Source organism: Pelobates fuscus, chromosome 12 (genome assembly GCF_036172605.1).
Source record: "Pelobates fuscus isolate aPelFus1 chromosome 12, aPelFus1.pri, whole genome shotgun sequence".
Lineage (NCBI taxonomy): Eukaryota > Metazoa > Chordata > Amphibia > Anura > Pelobatidae > Pelobates > Pelobates fuscus.
This window is the reverse complement of record NC_086328.1, coordinates 53,729,158-53,749,292: the sequence shown is the minus strand read 5'-3', so window position 1 is coordinate 53,749,292 and position 20,135 is coordinate 53,729,158. Positions and strand designations below refer to the sequence as shown.

At 45.5% G+C, this 20,135-nt stretch overlaps 1 protein-coding gene across 1 annotated transcript in view; it reads left to right on the top strand.

Annotated features, from left to right (window-relative positions):
* The window catches only part of MMP2 (matrix metallopeptidase 2), a 740,650-nt gene that overhangs the window by 483,232 nt on the left and 237,283 nt on the right, over positions 1-20,135 (top strand). The window contains exon 8 of the mRNA XM_063437965.1: positions 10,589-10,744. Coding sequence (XP_063294035.1) covers positions 10,589-10,744 — 156 coding nt within the window. The remainder of the gene's footprint in view (positions 1-10,588; positions 10,745-20,135) is intronic.

The following is a 20,135-nucleotide window of genomic DNA, read 5'->3' as shown; positions in this document are numbered from 1 at the left end:
CCAAACACGCTATCCCATCCCAGTTAAGGGACACACCCTTGGCTGTTGAGGCCATAGATGGTAGACCTTTAGTTGAGCCTGTGATTTTTCGTGAAACCATACTTCTTAATTTAACTACTGGTATCCTACACGAAGAGGAGACATCTCTATTACTCATTTCATCTCCCTCTGTTCCCATAGTCCTGGGATACTCCTGGCTTAAGAGACATAATCCTATTATTGATTGGGAATTAGGGGAGATAGTCTCATGGGGCCAGAATTGTCAGGAGAAGTGTTTAAAGAGAGTGTCACCGCTTTGCACAGTTAACACACCTACTAATTCTACCGACTCTACAGAAGTACAAATACCGTCCTTGTACCTGGACTTAAGGGCGGTATTTGACAAAAGAAAAGCCGATACTTTACCTCCACATAGGTCCTTTGACTGTAAGATTAATTTACTTCCTGGTACTATGCCTCCTAGGGGTCATGTATACCCTTTGTCTACGAATGAGAATTTAGTTCTAGAGGAGTACATTCGTGAAAACCTAGACAAGGGATTCATTAGGAGGTCCTCCTCCCCTGCTGGGGCTGGATTTTTTTTTGTTAAAAAGAAGGATGGCACTTTGAGACCTTGCATTGACTACCGAGGTTTGAATAAAATAACCATTAGAAACGCCTATCCGATTCCCTTGATCACTGAGCTCTTTGATCGATTGAAGGGTTCCAAGATCTTCACTAAGTTAGATCTCAGAGGGGCATATAACTTGGTCAGAATTCAGCAGGGACACGAGTGGATGACTGCGTTCAATACTCGTTATGGGCACTATGAGTATACTGTAATGCCCTTTGGTCTCTGTAATGCTCCGGCAGTGTTTCAGGACCTAATTAATGAAGTTCTCAGGGAGTTTCAACATGACTGTGTTATTGTATACCTCGATGATATACTTATACATTCTAGAGAAATTGAGACTCACCACGGACAAGTCAGAAGGGTTTTGCACAAACTCCTTCAACACGGCTTGTACTGCAAATTGGAGAAATGTAGCTTTGACCAATCCCAGACAAACTTTCTTGGTTACGTAATTTCTGGGGAGGGGTTTAAGATGGATCCGGAGAAACTCCAGTCCATTTTAGATTGGCCTTTACCTAAGGGTCTCAAGGCCATTCAGAGGTTTATTGGTTTCTCCAATTACTATAGACGTTTCATTAAGGGATACTCTTCAATTATTGTTCCTATCACCAATATGACCAGACAGGGGGCTGACACTAAGAATTGGTCTACTGAAGCACTTCTTGCTTTCAAGACTCTCAAGGAGCTGTTTGCTTCCGCACCAATTTTAGTTCACCCTGATACTACACTGCCCTTCCTACTCGAAGTTGACGCTTCTGAGACGGGGATAGGTGCTATCCTGTCCCAAAGGTTAGGTGTGGATAAACCATTACATCCATGTGGGTATTTTTCCAAAAAATTGTCCGGTACTGAGAGCAGATATGACATTGGTGACAGGGAACTTCTAGCGGTTATCATGGCCTTGAAGGAGTGGAGACATTTATTGGAAGGGACCTTGCATCCTGTTACTATCTTAACGGATCATAAGAACTTGTCCTATATTGGGGAGGCTAAGCGATTATCCTCAAGGCAGGCTCGTTGGTCTATATTTCTTACTCACTTCAATTACATACTCACATATAGACCTGGTTCTAAGAATTCTAAAGCCGATGCATTGTCTCGTCAATATGAACCTGCTGCTGTATCGGAGCCGGTGTTGTCTTCTATAGTACCCAAGTGTAATATTATCGCTAACACAACTCTCAAAATCCATTCTCCGCTGCTTGCCAAAATCATGAAGTTGCAGCATCTGGCACCTAGACTGACTCCTGCGTCAAGACACTTCGTTCCTCCTGAACTCCAACTGGAGCTCTTACAGTGTCTTCACGAGAGTAAGGTAGCTGGTCATCCGGGCATTCGCAAAACATATTCCTTGGTCTCTAAGGATTTCTGGTGGCCTTCTTTACGGAGGGATGTTAAGGATTTCATCGGAGCTTGTGAGGTCTGTACTAAGACCAAACTACCTAATTCGCTTCCATATGGCCTTTTACATTCCTTGGAGATTCCAGAGAAACCTTGGACCTGTTTGGCTATGGACTTTATTGTGGATTTGCCTGCTTCTAAAAGACAGACTGTTATCCTCACGGTGGTTGATAGGTTTACCAAGATGGCACATTTCGTACCTTTACCTAAACTTCCGACTTCTCCTGAATTGGCGGAAATATTTGCAAGAGAAATTTTTCGCTTACATGGGATACCTTCTGAAATTACTTCTGATAGAGGCTCCCAATTTGTTTCATGTTTCTGGAGATCATTCTGTTCTCAATTAGGCATCAAATTGAATTTTTCTTCTGCCTATCATCCTCAGTCTAACGGAGCTGCTGAACGTACCAATCAAAAAATTGAGCAATATCTGCGTTGTTTTGTGTCTGAACATCAGGACGATTGGGTCGGTCTGATTCCTTGGGCAGAATTCGCACACAATAATCTCGTTTGCGATTCAACTCACTCTAGCCCCTTCTTCATGAATTATGGCTTTCATCCTTCCATTCTTCCTTCGGTCCCCTCTTCCCAAGGGTTACCGTCGGTTGATGTTCATGTTGGCAATCTGAGGAAGTTGTGGGATCAGACTCGACAAATTCTCCTACATAATTCCGTACTGTACAAAAAACACGCTGATAAACGCAGAAGGGCGGCTCCAAGTTTTGTGCCTGGGGATAGGGTATGGCTGAGCACTAGAAACATTTGTTTGAAGGTACCTTCTATGAAATTCGCTCCTCGCTACATTGGGCCCTACAGGATTCTGACCCGAATTAATCCTGTGGCGTATCGCTTAGCGCTTCCTCCTGCTTTGCGTATCCCTAATTCTTTTCATGTTTCATTGTTGAAACCGTTAATCTGTAACAGATTCTCCTCCAAGGTCTCATCTCCTCACTCTGTTCAGGTTGAGGGCCAGGAGGAGTACGAGGTCAACTCCATCGTCGATTCTCGTATCTTTCGCAGGAGGGTTCAATACCTGGTGGACTGGAAAGGATATGGTCCTGAGGAGAGGACTTGGGTACCTCAGGAGGATGTCCATGCTCCTCGTCTTCGCAGGGCTTTTCACTCCCGCTTTCCGTCTCGTCCCGGTTCCTTCCGCCCGGTGGGCGTTTCTGAGAGGGGGGGTACTGTCAGGGTACCTGTAGTCTCTACCTCTGAGAGGGGTAGAGACTTAGACGTTTCTCCTTCCAGAAGGTCTATTTCTCCCGTTCCTCGCGGTTCCCTCGGTCGTTTACACGCCGGCCGCGAGGGAGCTACTTCCTTTTATGAAGCGACGCTCAATAGCCGACGTCATGACGCTAATCCAGTCCGACCTGCCACTCAAGTCCGGAACACGAATCAGGACTCGTCGGAGGCGTGATTACTCTCTAGAGCCAGGATATTTAATGGAGCTTTCCGCATTTGCTCATTGCCCTGTCGTGGTTCTAGCCAGTCTAGTCACACAGCGCTCTTGTATCCTGATTATCTTTTGGTTCTGACCCGGCTTTGTTGTTACTCTCCTGCTTCTCTGTTATCCCTCGACCTCGGCTTGTCTCTCGCTTACCTGTCTTCTCGTTCCCTCGACCTCGGCTTGTCTCTGACCATTCTATACGTAGTTCTTACGTTAAGTCCGGCCATTCTAAGGTCCGGTATACGTATCTATCTACTCTTTGTACTCTGCGTGTTGGATCCCTGTCCCGATCCTGACATCTAGTAAGTGCCAATCCTTCTCCCATAATAATTAAAGGGCGAACACTGTTTTTAAAGGGCCCAATCTCCCAGGGCCATAATCACTGGGCAGGAGGCTAGCAACCAGGCTTCTCCAGTTCACAGTGGCGAAGTTGGTTTCGCCACAGGTTCCAAATTTACACGCCTTCCCACTTAGCCAAGATAGGTTGAGATCTAGCGAACCAAATTTACACAGGCGCCGCTTAGTCTCCCGGTCCCTCCGACCTAGCAAACAAAATATACACCCTAGAACGCTAGTCTAGACAAGACACCGGTGTCCGGCTAGGGCTATTTACACCAGAACCCCGCCTGACTCCAAACCAAAATGAAACGGGCTGACTACAGGGCGTTTAATTGAGCGGTGCGCCTTCGCTCCTTCCCTCCACTGGAGGGGGCAGATTCCAAATAACCCCTTATGGGCCTACCGCACAATCGGTATCCAATACCCCTAGTGGGTCCGCCGTCTAGCGGTCGTCTTACCTCCTCGTTCCTGAACCTGAGTTCACACTCATCGACGGGGACACCCCAGCACTTACTACGTAGAGGCCGATGATCTCCTGGACAACAGACCAGTGATGCCAAGACGAAGGGAGGTCCACGCAGAAGTTCAGGGGTGCAGGCGTAGAGAACGTGGGCAAAGATAGACCGTCTCACGCCTCTGCTTCTCAGCTACAGTTGAACGATGAGCTTCCCGGCCAATGCACCAAATGATACCGGAGAAACTGACGGAAGCCAAGCACAGAGAGATGGACACAGGTTTCTTCAGGAAGGAAGAGATTCTTTATTCGGTTCACCGATCGGGACTCAGAGGGACTAATGTCACCAAAATACAACAAGTTCTGAGCCCCGGACAATAGTGTAGGCTACTTATATAATCATGTAACTCCTCCCATAAGTAGCTCCACCCACACATTCTCTTACTCAATCAATTGAACAAGAACTAACTTCCTGTTTGACCACATGAGTCCATACACACATACTTCTGAGTACCTACACACACACATACAGACTGCTGAGTCATACACACAGACTGCTGAGTCCATACACACAGACTGCTGAGTCCATACACACACACACACACACTGCTGAGTCCATACACACACTGCTGAGTCCACACACACACACACACACACATATTGCTGAGTCCACACACACACACACTGATGAGTCCACACACACACACACAGACTGCTGAGTTCATACACCCACACACACACAGACTGCTGAGTCCATACACACACAGAGAGACTGCCGAGTCCAAACACACACACATACTGCTGAGTACATACACACACACACATACATACACAGACTGCTGAGTCTACACAAACAGAGACTGCTGAGTCCACACACACACACAAAGACTTCTCAGTCCATACACACACCCACAAAGACTGCTGAGTCCAAACACACACACACATACTGCTGAGTACACACACACACACAGACTGCTGAGTCCATACACACACACAGACTGCTGAGTCCATACACACACACACACACATAGACTGTTGAGTCCATACACACACAGATTGCTGAGTCCATACACACACAGAGACTGCTGAGTCCAAACACACACACACACACACACACACACATACTGCTGAGTACATACACTCACACATACATACACAGACTGCTGAGTCTACACACACAGAGACTGCTGAGTCCACACACACACACACACACACACACACAAAGACTGCTCAGTCCATACACACACACCCACAAAGACTGCTGAGTCCAAACACACACACACACATACTGCTGAGTACACACACACACACACACACAAAGACTGCTGAGTTCATACACACACAGACTGTTGAGTCCTTACACACACAGACTTTTGAGTCCTTACACACACACACAAACTGCTGAGTCCATACACACACACACACACACACATAGACTGTTGAGTCCATACACACACAGAGACTGCTGAGTACACACACACACACACACACACAAACTGCTGAATCCATACACACAGAGACTGCTGAATCCATACACACACACACACACACATAAATAGACTGCTGAGTCCATAAATACACAGACTGCTGAGTCCAAACACACACAGAGACTGATGAGTCCACACACACATACAGACTGCTGAGTCCATACACACAGACTGCGGAGTACACACACACACACACATGGAGACTGCTGAGTCATACACACAGACTACTGAGTCCATGCACACAGACTGCTGAGTCCATACACACAGACACTGCTGAGTCCACACACACACACATACTGCTGAGTCCATACACACACACACACACACACACACACACACACACTGCTGAATCCATACACACACACTGCTGAGTCTACACACACATACTGCTAAGGCCATACACACACAGACTGCTGAGTCCACACACACACACACACACACACAAACTGCTGAATCCATACACACAGACTGCTGAATCCATACACACACATAGATAGACTGCTGAGTCCATACACACACAGACGGCTGAGTCCAAACACAAACAGACTGCTGAGTCCACACACACATACAGACTGCTGAGTCCATACACACACACTGTTGAGTCCATACACACACACACACACACAGACTGCTGAGTCCACACACACACAAACTGCTGAGTCCATACACACACAAACTGCTGAGTCCACACACACACACAAACTGCTGAGTCCATATACACACACACACACACAGAGACAGCTGAGTCCAAACACACACAGAGACTGCTGAGTCCACACACACATACAGACTGCTGAGTCCACACACACATACAGACTGCTGAGTCCATACACACACACTGCTGAGTCCATACACACACACACTGCTGAGTCCATACACACATACTTCTGAGTACCTACACACACACATACAGGCTGCTGAGTCATACACACAGACTGCTGAGTCCATACACACAGACTGCTGAGTCCATACACACACACGCACACACTGCTGAGTCCACACACACACTGCTGAGTTCATACACCCACACCCACACACACACACAGACTGCTGAGTCCATACACACACAGAGAGACTGCTGAGTCCAAACACACACACACATACTGCTGAGTACATACACACACCCACATACATACACAGACTGCTGAGTCTACACACACAGAGACTGCTGAGTCCACACACACACACACAAAGACTTCTCAGTCCATACACACACCCACAAAGACTGCCGAGTCCATACACACACACAGACTGCTGAGTCCATACACACACACAGACTGCTGAGTCCATACACACACACAGACTGCTGAGTCCATACACACACCAACTGCTGAGTCCATACACACACACATAGACTGCTGAGTCCATACACATCCATACACATATGACCGTTTGAAGATGGCAACCGCAAAAATACTCTGACCTGTGCCAGGCTGCAGCAGCAAGTGATGTCATAGACAAAGCCTTTTACACCTGCTAATGTTTTTATAACTGTATGTTTCAATGTAACTGTGAAGCACTTTGGGCAACAACATTGCAATTAAATGTGCTATATAAATAAATAATAACAGTTACTCCGCCCACTCCAGTTGTAGACTACTGGTGGAGGCAAGAACACTTCACAATTTCCCCAGAAATTGTAGCTTTTCTAGTTATTAAGTGTTCTTGCATAGCAAGACCACTTACTGTTATCTCACATATATATTATTATTATTCTTATTATAGCCAAATTTGCCACCCTAACTCCTCCCACAGTTTTTACACTACATAGACAAAAATATACCAAAACAGATTGTTCCCGATCGGATTGCTATTACTTTGTGGAACGTTTCGGCCAATGGTTCACGGAATATCGTCATTCTTGTGGCGAAATGTGTCCCATAGGAATGAATGGCAAAGCTAGAGTGGGAGCTGACAAAAGCTGAAAAATCAGGACATGATTTCTAAACTGCCACCACTCCCTCATTTTCAGGCCCACCTACACAAATATTATATCAAAACGTTCAGCTATCCCTGCTTCCACTAAAAATGTCCACAGCTAAGCCATAGTCCTGATAGTTTTCACAATATGACCATTTGTTTACAACTCACGCCATCCATTGACATTCATTGAAACTCCACTCTGCAAAGCTCACATTTGAAGGGCAATTTCTAAACTGCGACTGTGCCTCCATTGTTAATATTGCAGAGACATACTATGCATCAAAATGTAGGTCTGGGTCTTGTGATTCTCACAATATAAAGCTCTTCGCTGTAGGATTTATAGTTTTTAAAATATGACCGTTTGAAGATGGCAACCGCCAAAATACTCTGACCTGTGCAAGGCTGCAGCAGCAAGTGATGTCATAGACAAAGCCTTTTGTACACCTGCTAATGTTTTTATAAATGTATGTTTTAATGTAACTGTGCAACAATGTTGCAATTAAATGTGCTATATAAATGATAACAGTTACTCCGCCCACTCCAGTTGTAGACTACTGGTGGAGGCAAGAACACTTCACACAATTTCCCCAGAAATTGTAACTTTTCTAGTTATTATTATTCTTATTATAGCCATATTGACCACCCTAACTCCTCCCACAGTTTTTACAATACATAGACAGAAATATACCGAAACGTGCAGATTGTTCCCGATTGGTGTGCTATTACTTTGTGGAACGTTTCGGCGAATGGTTCTCGGAATATTGTCGTTCTTGTGGCGAAATTTGTCCCATAGGAATGAATGGCAAAGCTAGAGTGGGAGCTGGCAAAAGCTGAAAAATCAGGACATGATTTCTAAACTGCCACCACTCCCTCATTTTCAGGCCCACCTACACAAATATTATATCAAAACATTCAGCTATCCCTGCTGCCACTAAAAATGTCCACAGCTAAGTCATAGTCCTTATAGTTTTCACAATATGACCATTTGTTTGCAACTCACGCAGTCCATTGACATTCATTGAAACTCCACTCTGCAAAGCTCACATTTGAAGGGCAATTTCTTAACTGCGACTGTACCTTCATTGTTAATATCTCAGAGACATACTATACATCATAATGTATAGTAGTGATTCTCACAATATAAAGCTCTTCGCTGTAGGATTTAATTTTTTTAAAATATGACCATTTGAAGATGGCAACCGCCATAATAATCTGACCTGTGCCAGGCTTCAGCAGCAAGTGATGTCATAGACAAAGTCTTTTGTACACCTGCTAATGTTTTTATAAATGTATGGTTTACTGTAACTGTGCAACAACATTGCAATTAAATGTGCTATATAAATGATAACAGTTACTCCACCCACTCCAGTTGTAGACTACTGGTGGAGGCAAGAACACTTCACACAATTTCACCAGAAATTGTAGCTTTTCTAGTTAAGTGTTCTTGCAAAGCCAGACCACTTAATGTTATCTCACAAATATATTATTATTATTATAGCCAAATTTGCCACCCTAACTCCTCCCACAGTTTTTTACACTACATAGACAAAAATATACCAAAACGTGCAGATTGTTCCCGATCAGATTGCTATTACTTTGTGGAACGTTTCGGCGAATGGTTCTCGGAATATTGTCGTTCTTGTGGCGAAATTTGTCCCATAGGAATAAATGGCAAAGCTACAGTGGGAGCTGGCAAAAGCTGAAAAATCAGGACATGATTTCTAAACTGCCACCACTCCCTCATTTTCAGGCCCACCTACACAAATATTATATCAAAACGTTCAGCTATCCCTGCTGCCACTAAAAATGTCCACAGCTAAGTCATAGTCCTTATAGTTTTCACAATATGACCATTTGTTTGCAATTTACGCAGTCCACTGACATTCATTGAAACTCCACTCTGAAAAGCTCACATTTGAAGGGCAATTTCTAAACTGTGACTGTGCCTTCATTGTTAATATTGCAGAGACATACTATGCATCAACATGTAGGTCTGGGTCTTATGATTCTCACAATATAAAGCTATTCGCTGTAGGATGTATAGTTTTTAAAATACGACAGTTTGAAGATGGCAACCGCCAACATACTCTGACCTGTGCCAGGCTGCAGCAGCAAGTGATGTCATAGACAGGGCCTTTTGCACCTGCTAATGTTTTTATAACTGTATGTTTTAATGTAACTGTGAAGCACTTTGGGCAACAACATTGCAATTAAATGTGCTATATAAATAAATAATAACAGTTACTCCGCCCACTCCAGTTGTAGACTACTGGTGGAGGCAAGAACACTTCACACAATTTCCCCAGAAATTGTAGCTTTTCTAGTTATGTTTTACTCTTCCCTCCTAGCACCATCCTCTGCACTGTTTGCTTGTTTTTTGTTTGTTTTTTTCTCTCTTTCCACTCTCACTCTGTGATCTTCACAGAATATATTTACGACCCTCTGCAAGAAAGGGGTCTATTTTTTAATAAACCTCTGCCATACCTGCACTCATGTATCACAACTCAACTTTGAATGTGTTGTCTTGCTCAGAAATGCATTAGACTTGAGAAAGGGATGCTCTACCGAAAGCTTGTCATTAAAAAAATATGCTAGTCCAATAAAAAAAAGGTATTACAAGATACACTTTTTATCTGTTTTTTTTTTTTTTTTTTTTTTTACATCTACATCACTGGACTAATACAGCTACAGTCTCTTCATGATGTGTTCTATAAAGAAGTATGTTTTAGTATGGTGTGTTAATTAACAATGAAACACTTTCTAGTGTTGATCGAAGCAAATTTAAATATAAATATATTGCCAGCTCTAGAAATAGGTGTAAGATTTATACATAGCAAACTTATTTATAGTAACTGGATTTTTACTGTATGAAAGCAGTCCAATAACAAACTTATAAATTAGTACTTTGATTTTCTTTCTCTCAGGTTATAGTTTGTTTCTAGTTGCCGCTCATGAGTTTGGGCATGCTTTGGGACTTGAGCACTCTGATGATCCAGGAGCTTTAATGGCACCAATCTATACTTACACTAAAAACTTCCGGCTCTCACAAGATGACGTTAATGGAATTCAGGATCTCTATGGTATGTGTTTTCAACCATTAGCTCTACGCAATAACTTGAGCACAGTTTTAACTGTGATTAAGTAAAAAACTGGTCACATGATATCATTTTGAAACATAAGTTAAAAAGTTGCATGTGTGTTTTTCTAAATATTGCACTGATTTTGACATTCTAACTAGAATTTAGATGATATTCAAAATTGTGTTTTAGATTTCATATGTACTAAAATAAAAAGAAATAAAAAGCCAGAGAAAACACTATTCCTTCTAACTTTGCTTCACACACTTAGAAGTAGTCTGATTGATCTAGTAAAAAAACAACCATTGCAGCTAAATGAAATTCTGTGTTTGTGTAAGTATATTAAAACAATTATGCATTAGACATGTGCATTCATATTCTCAAGTTGACTACATAACCAAGATTTTTGGTCATCATTCATTTAGTCCAAAAACAAAAACTGAACTGAATGAATCAGTGATCAAATGTCATTTGGTTCTCTGAGTAGGGCAAATCTGCTAAAAAGCAGGCAGCTGCTGACTGCTCCTTGTAATAAAATGAGAGAGTGGAAGTCATGGGTAACATACAACCTCCCATGCCCCATACCAGAATTAAATAAAGTTTGTGGGCGGGATATTGCCTCTACAGTGGAGTTCTATATACATATGCAAAGGGCATAGTGTCTACCTATTCATCATCTGTGGCCAGCTGGTGGGTATTGAATTAAAGTGAAGGGGGGATTTAGTGTCCCCCCCAGCTGCACTCATAATAAGTGGGTGGGTACTCTATTGATAAATTAGATAGGATACTTTGTCTCCTCCCACCCACAGTGTTACAAATCGCTATTTGTAACTGGCCCTTTAAATGAGAAATTGCCCTGCTTCCCTGGATTGTGGAGAAGCATGTTTGCCAGCCTCCTACCTCATGACTATGGCCCCTGGAAGATTGTGCTCCTGAAAACTTATTAACATTTATTGGGTGTGTATGGCCCTTTAAGAACCGTCTGGGGACATATTGTGACTTTGCTGAACAATGCCCCTTTAAGACTATGTCCCCAGACCGGTAAAATAACTTGTTCCTGGCTTTCCCCCACTTGGTTCAGTAAATAGGGCTTACTGAACCAAGTACCACACAGGCAGACCACCCAGAAGTTAAAGTGTGCAGGCAATTTACCTCCCAGGCTGTGAGGTTACTGCCGGTCAATTGCACGTGGCGGCGGCCATCTTGGTTTCCTCGAATGCGGTCAGCGGTGTATGCTAAAGATTCTGTGGAACTGAAATCGGCTACACATTTTGCCGAACACCGCTGACCCTTACCTTCTCCCATACGGAACTTGCAGCTCCAGAGACTAAGTCCCGTTCGAAATGGGACTTAGTCGTTTTTTTCGCATGAAATTGACCGACCGCACAGCCCAAATCTATGGAACTGTTTTGGGCAGGAAATTGTGCTTGCGGTCGGTCATAAAGGACTTCCAGCTAACTTTTGATCCACTGGAGGGATTTGGCTGATTTTTGGAAGTGTTTATGTTTGATGTATGCTGAGTCTGAATATGCAACTTTTATTGAAATTGGATGTATGGTTTTAAAGTTACAGTGTGTGTGTGTAAAAACTGTATTTTTATTGTATGTAATAATTGGTTTAACTGTTTATCTGAGGGGAGGGAACCTGTGGGCTGTACTATGCTGTTATTGGTTAATTTCATCCTCCCCCTGGGAGTGTCCTGTGTGTACCTTATCCAAATAAAAAGCAGGCTGGGTGTTCCAGTCCAGAGACCTCTTCTGACCCTCAATACGTAGCCGTGTCTCGTTATTGGAGGGAACTGCTATATCACACTGGGGATTGCTATGCTCTGCATATTCCCCTGAGCTCTTAATCACTTAGCTCTTTTAAGAGCTTGTTCCTGTTACGCTCTCCTGGAGGAGAGGTCTTCCCCACACGGTCCTGGAGGACAGAAGCCGATCCAGGGTGGAAGGAAGACGGCGCGGCTCCACTTAAGCTACGGCGGTTGTGGAGCCTGCGGTGGTTGTGGTGTCGTCTGCAGTGCTTGGAGTCCTCTGAGAGCGCTAGGAGCATCCATCAACGGAGGGTACTCGGTCGGGGTACACGGAGCTCCGTTACATTGGTGGCAGCGGTGGGATGGCGTCCTAGTGCGAGGAGAAGCAGCTCAGAGACACTGGTAACGTTTGGAGTTACAATTGAGGGCAACGCTAGCCATTGGGCAGCGCCCCTGGCTACAACAGGATGGAATCAGCTGGTTTGCGGACAGCGTTCCATGATGAGGAGGAGAAGGAGGCAGCAGATTACAGGGATGCAGCCAGAAGGGAACTCTGGTATGATGCCCTGGAAGATGCCCAGTGGCGGCGAGGTGAGGGCCTCCCCAGTGATGAGCAGCGGCTACAGAAGCGTGTGGCAATGCGAATATGTCTATTGGGGGAGCAGCCCCTAGATGAGTGGGTGGCAAGACTGGAGACCCTGGTATGGCGAGAGATCGGGCTAGACAACGCATACCAGGCCCTCTGGTGGCATACCATTCGACTCACTCCCTGGACGGCCGAGCACGACCTACCGGAGGGGGATGATTATGATGGTCCTGGTCTACTTCAGGATGCCATGGAGGAGGATCTTGATTTCGGCAGCACGGAGGAGTCTAGGTTTTGGGACATCTACGACTACCGGATGGGCATGTATGTCTGGGCTGACGAACGCGAGGTGAGAGAAGACATGACCCACCTGGTAACAAGGGAGTGGGAGCTGGAGCAAGACTACCTACGCCTGCTCAGCTCCGTGCAGCCCCAACCTACCCGACAAGCAGAACCAGGTCTAGAGCCCTTCAGCTGGAAGGATATCGTAGAGGTTAACTGGGAAGATCCCCAACCCCAGAGTGAGTGTCAGGGAGCCGAAGGTGCCGTCCTTCCCCCCCAGCAGCAGTGTGTCCTACAGAGAGCAGAGACAGTTGGTCCCTCTCTACAGCAACAGGACAATGGTAAGGGAGTGGAGACAGGCGGTCTCCCTCTCCAGCGGCAGTGTGTACCCCAGGGGGCCGAAGGTGCCGTCCTTCCCCCCCAGCAGCAGTGTGTCCTACAGAGAGCAGAGACAGTTGGTCCCTCTCTACAGCAACAGGACAATGGTAAGGGAGTGGAGACAGGCGGTCTCCCTCTCCAGCGGCAGTGTGTACCCCAGGGGGCCGAAGGCGCCGACCCTCCCCCCCAGCAGCAGTGTGTCCTACAGAGAGCAGAGACAGTTGGTCCCTCTCTACAGCAACAGGACAATGTTACGGGAGTGGAGACAGGCGGTCTCCCTCTCCAGCGGCAGCCTGTGTTTCCGGGAAAGGAGCACAGCACCCCCTCTCCCCAGCGGCAGCTTACCCTAACAAGGGGAGACACCAATCCCCCAGACGGCGCAGATGGGACCGTGGTCTCTGTGCCTGACCTACAGGGATGCTGGACAGCCTTTCCAGATCCCCAACTACCCTCACCGGGACACCCAGAGGAGGGGGTAAGTACAAATTCCCCTCCCCAGGTAACTCCTAGCGTGGCACCAGAGTTAACAGAGGCAATGTTAACCCCTACTGACGTCCATGTTCCCTTGGCTACTGAGCCGGACTATGTCCCAAGCATCCCAGCAGACGAGCTGGCAGCTGGGCAGAGTGCAGTCGGCCTCTGCCCTACCTTTGTCCCTGGTCCAGAGCCGGATGTCCTGCAGGCTACCCCAGCCGAAGAGCTGGCAGCTGGGCAGAGTGCAGTCGGCCTCTGCCCTACCTTTGTCCCTGGTCCAGAGCCTGATGTCCTGCAGGCTACCCCAGCAGAAGAGCTGGCAGCTGGGCAGAGTGCAGTCGGCCTCTGCCCTACCTTTTTCCCTGGTCCAGAGCCTGATGTCCTGCAGGCTACCCCAGCAGAAGAGCTGGCAGCTGGGCAGAGTGCAGTCGGCCTCTGCCCTACCTTTGTCCCTGGTCCAGAGCCTGATGTCCTGCAGGCTACCCCAGCAGAAGAGCTGGCATCTGGGCAGAGTGCAGTTGGCCTCTGCCCTTCAAGTACCCTCGGCATGTGGCCTCATTACCACAGCCAAATACCCAGGTGCAGTGACTGTGTGTTGTGGGTGGGCTGTTCCTGTACTTTGATGTTGTGGGGGGGCTACTCGGACATCTGTTTATTGTGGGTTGGTGGATCGACTAACGGAGGCACTGACCGACAGAAGGTCAGGTGCCTGGTTAGTCTTCCCCCCAAAGGGGAGATGTGTTACAAATCGCTATTTGTAACTGGCCCTTTAAATGAGAAATTGCCCTGCTTCCCTGGATTGTGGAGAAGCATGTTTGCCAGCCTCCTGCCTCATGACTATGGCCCCTGGAAGATTGTGCTCCTGAAAACTTATTAACATTTATTGGGTGTGTATGGCCCTTTAAGAACCGTCTGGGGACATATTGTGACTTTGCTGAACAATGCCCCTTTAAGACTATGTCCCCAGACCGGTAAAATAACTTGTTCCTGGCTTTCCCCCACTTGGTTCAGTAAATAGGGCTTACTGAACCAAGTACCACACAGGCAGACCACCCAGAAGTTAAAGTGTGCAGGCAATTTACCTCCCAGGCTGTGAGGTTACTGCCGGTCAATTGCACGTGGCGGCGGCCATCTTGGTTTCCTCGAATGCAGTCAGCGGTGTATGCTAAAGATTCTGTGGAACTGAAATCGGCTACACATTTTGCCGAACACCGCTGACCCTTACCTTCTCCCATACGGAACTTGCAGCTCCAGAGACTAAGTCCCGTTCGAAATGGGACTTAGTCGTTTTTTTCGCATGAAATTGACCGACCGCACAGCCCAAATCTATGGAACTGTTTTGGGCAGGAAATTGTGCTTGCGGTCGGTCATAAAGGACTTCCAGCTAACTTTTGATCCACTGGAGGGATTTGGCTGATTTTTGGAAGTGTTTATGTTTGATGTATGCTGAGTCTGAATATGCAACTTTTATTGAAATTGGATGTATGGTTTTAAAGTTACAGTGTGTGTGTGTAAAAACTGTATTTTTATTGTATGTAATAATTGGTTTAACTGTTTATCTGAGGGGAGGGAACCTGTGGGCTGTACTATGCTGTTATTGGTTAATTTCATCCTCCCCCTGGGAGTGTCCTGTGTGTACCTTATCCAAATAAAAAGCAGGCTGGGTGTTCCAGTCCAGAGACCTCTTCTGACCCTCAATACGTAGCCGTGTCTCGTTATTGGAGGGAACTGCTATATCACACTGGGGATTGCTATGCTCTGCATATTCCCCTGAGCTCTTAATCACTTAGCTCTTTTAAGAGCTTGTTCCTGTTACGCTCTCCTGGAGGAGAGGTCTTCCCCACACGGTCCTGGAGGACAGAAGCCGATCCAGGGTGGAAGGAAGACGGCGCGGCTCCAGTTAAGCTACGGCGGTTGTGGAGCCTGCGGTGGTTGTGGTGTCGTCTGCAGTGCTTGGAGTCCTCTGAGAGCGCTAGGAGCATCCATCAACGGAGGGTACTCGGTCGGGGTACACGGAGCTCCGTTACACACAGCTCGTTACAATTATGTTTTATTTTACTCCCTTATCTGTTATCCACTTTTTGTTTCCTTTTCATATGATCTTTATATACTCCCTGACACTTTAATTTCTAAATTGTCTTTCCCCCTCCCAATATGGCCACTTTATTGTCCTGCTATCCCTATCCCCTCCCAATATGGCTGCCATAAGTTGTCATGTGACCCACAACACCCTATCATCTTAGACCTCAATCTTTATGATATTATGTCCCTCTAGTCTGTTCCCGATCCCGCCCCTAAAATCGGACATTGTGGACGTGGCTTTCCTTCTAACCATGTTTTTACCTTTTATGCCAGTCAGTATTACTTTTGCCAGCCTCCTCCTCCCCGTTTTCGCTCCGGCTCTGCTCTCTGATAGCCTGTTGGTCACTGTAGGTGCAGGGCTTGTGACGTTGTAGCCAACGTCAGCCCATCACTCCCTCTTCACGCCCACTTTCTTTTTTCTTAATTAGATTACGTTCTAGTACTCGTTTTTAACTAATCTGAATATTTGTTTTTATAGATTTATATCTTTCATGCTATATAGTTTTTTAAAATTATTTTAATAACTATATTTTCGATCATTATTGCGACCACATGACTATGACGTAATTTACTTGCCAAATTCAAAATTATCATGTTTGACACCATATAAAAGACTGTGAATGCTAGGTATATGTTTGATAAACATGAAAAGGGAAAGAATTCAGCGCTAATTAACACACAATTAGTAGAGGTAGGCAGCAACCCAAACAAAGGAAAACCCCTCAGGTCCTTCAGTGGGTAAACACAAATAGAGAAAAAGATATATAAGGGCTGCGCCAAATGGAGAAAGGAAGTCAAGTAAAATATTGCTAGGATACCAGTGGATAGTCGGGGATACTTGATAGGGTTTCTTGGTGGAGGTAGGTGCGTCTGGTGTTGACCGTTCAGTATATGAAAATACAAGAGAGGTAGAGGCGACCAATGGTGCAGTATGTAAAATTCAAGGTGCAGTAAATAACAGAAGTAGAGAACTTAAATTCGGGAGAGCTATGGTCAGCTCTGGTGTGAATCGCGTACAGCGGTATAATCCCTGCTTATGGGATATGTAGAGAAGGAGTCTCCGTCAACACCGTCTGGTAGTCGAAAACTCGGAAAAGAAAATAGAAAGCAACAATAGTGCTCTCAATTGTGATGGGGTTCAGTATGCAATAGGTAGAGAAAGAAAGAACTCACATTTGAGGGAGCTATGACCAGCTCTGGTGTGGATAGCGTACAGCGGTATCATCCCCGCTTATGGGATATGTAGCGGCAGTACGTACGTCAGCACCGTCTGGTAATCCAAAGCTCCAAGAGAGAAGGATAAAATGCAACAATAGTGCTCTCAATTGTGATGGGATAAGACAGTAAAATAGAAGATAAAATAATACTCACAAAGATAGAGCAGAGGTACTGCTCTATCAATAGGCGTTGGTGGTATGATCCCCATCTGGGATTTCTTGGCGTACTGGAACAGTAAAATTGGCAGTGGACGTAAAAGTAACCAGGAATGTTTAAAATGCCAGGAATAATTTAAAAAGTTTAAAGTGCATAGAGAGTGCAATAAAAAGAGGATTGGTACGGTAAGGTAGCCAAAAAAACTTTTATTGTTCTAAAATACACAGTAAAATACAAGATTAAATAACCATAAAAGTGTTTCACCATACGTGGCTTCTTCAGAATGGAATAAAAATAATAACCTGGCAGGGGATGTTTAAATAGGGCTGTGGTAATTAAGATATTGCACCAAAAATGTGATTGGCTAATCAGAAACAGTTTTAGGAGTAACAGATAAAAGTACATATTAGAGTGTTTAGGATTAGAGATATATGTGATGTGAGTACATATAAATTGTTTTGGGGTAAAAATGAAGGGTGTAACAGCAATTCAATGCTTAACTCGTGTGGGTCACGTGATGCGGATGTCCCGGTCGGCAGTGCATTATGGGGATTGTAGTACAGTAGCGCCTGTCAGCGCAGTCTAGGGGGGGCGTGGTGGGGTAGGTGGGAGTGACTGATCGTGTCATGCGATCAGTCAGGTGCCGTCGGCCATGATGCGGCTGGCGGAGTGGACCGGGAAGGGAGGGGAAGAGAGCCAACCACGTACTGGGCATGCATGGTTGGAGGAGAGTGTATAAGCACATAAATGCCAAACCTCTATGTAGAGGATATCGGCATTCGAATGATAGGAGGGTGGAGGAAATAAAAATAAATATGAATGAAAGTACATATGAATAAAAATACATAAAATACATAAATGGATAAGATGCATAGTAAATGGGGGTACATAGAAAGGAATATACATAAAAAGTATATAGCAAATCAGTATGGAGCATATTGGTACAGGAGTAGTTAATACAATTCCAGGCATAATGGATAAGATCAGGAGGTGCATATTAATGAGGGTTGTAGTATAACAAAAGTAAAAGTAAGAGATAAGAATATAGATAAAATTCGATCAAATTAAACAGATCAAAATCAACATTTAAGGCAGACGGAGTAAGAGTTTTTAAATTAAAAACCCATTCCATCTCAGATTTACCAAGTATATTCTTCATGTTACCACCTCTCCATGGTATTACACATCTTTTTATGCCAATACACTTAAGAAGTTTTGTGTCATTGTTATGTGTGCAGAAGTGTTTAGAGACTGAGTGATCGAGGTGGCCTTTTTTAATATTTCTACAGTGCTCACTCCGTCTCACTTTAAGGTTTCTAGTAGTCATGCCTACATACTGGTGGCACGACTACTAGTGTGGTCCAGCACGCAGAAACTATGTAAACATATACATATACAAGGAAAGGAATATAAAAGGACATAGCGTAAACCGGACCTTAGAATGGCCGGACTAATACGCTAGAGACAGATAATGGTCAAAGGGAAAGCCGAGGTCAATGAAGCCGTCAAGGAATACCGTAAACACAAGCCAAGTCAGGGAAACCAGAATTCAGAATAACCAGGGAAAAGCCAAGATCAGGATACGAGGAAATCAGATACACAAATATAAAGCACTCTCAGGAAACGGAAACCACGACAGGGCAAGGTACTGGGGTGAGTTAGGGATTTAAATATCCCTCTCTATGCTCTGATTGGTCAGAGGGCGACCTCTGACCCCAAAATGTGCGTGTGCGTTGACGTTGTGACGTCACACACACACGTTAGTATAATTTTTTGGGGCGGAGCTAGAGATGGATGCGACCACGCGGTCGGCGCCATCTTGGATTTGGGCGCGATGCCCGGGAGACCTGGGGGAGCGGTTGCCGGCTCGCCGACGAGCAGGTAAGCTCGTGTTGTCGGCGAGTCTGTGCCGGTCGGGCACGGCCGTGTGACGAGGCGGGCCGGTGAGCGCAACAGTACCCCCCACTCGAATACCGCTCACCGGGCGGGAAGGATTGGGCTTAAGAGGAAAGCGGTTGTGAAACGACCGGACAAGACGGGGCGCATAAACCCGGTCAGCAGGAACCAAACAACGTTCCTCGGGACCATAACCCTTCCAGTCAACAAGATAGGACAAGATACCTCCATTTTGGAATCCATTATAGAACGAACTTCGTACTCCTCCTGGTCACCCACTACCAAGGGTGGAGGAGGTGTGGATATTCTAGTGTATCGATTGCAAGTAAGGGGCTTGAGTAAAGATACATGAAACATATTGGCAATCCTCATATGAGCAGGAAGTGCCAAGGAATAGGCCACTGGATTGATACGTCGGATGACTTGAAAAGGACCTATGTACCGAGGGGCAAATTTCATGGAAGGAACCTTAAGTTTGATATGTCATGTGGATAGCCACACCTTGTCACCTGGATGATAGACAGGATTGGCACCCCATTTCTTATCAGCTTGGACTTTCGCACGTATCG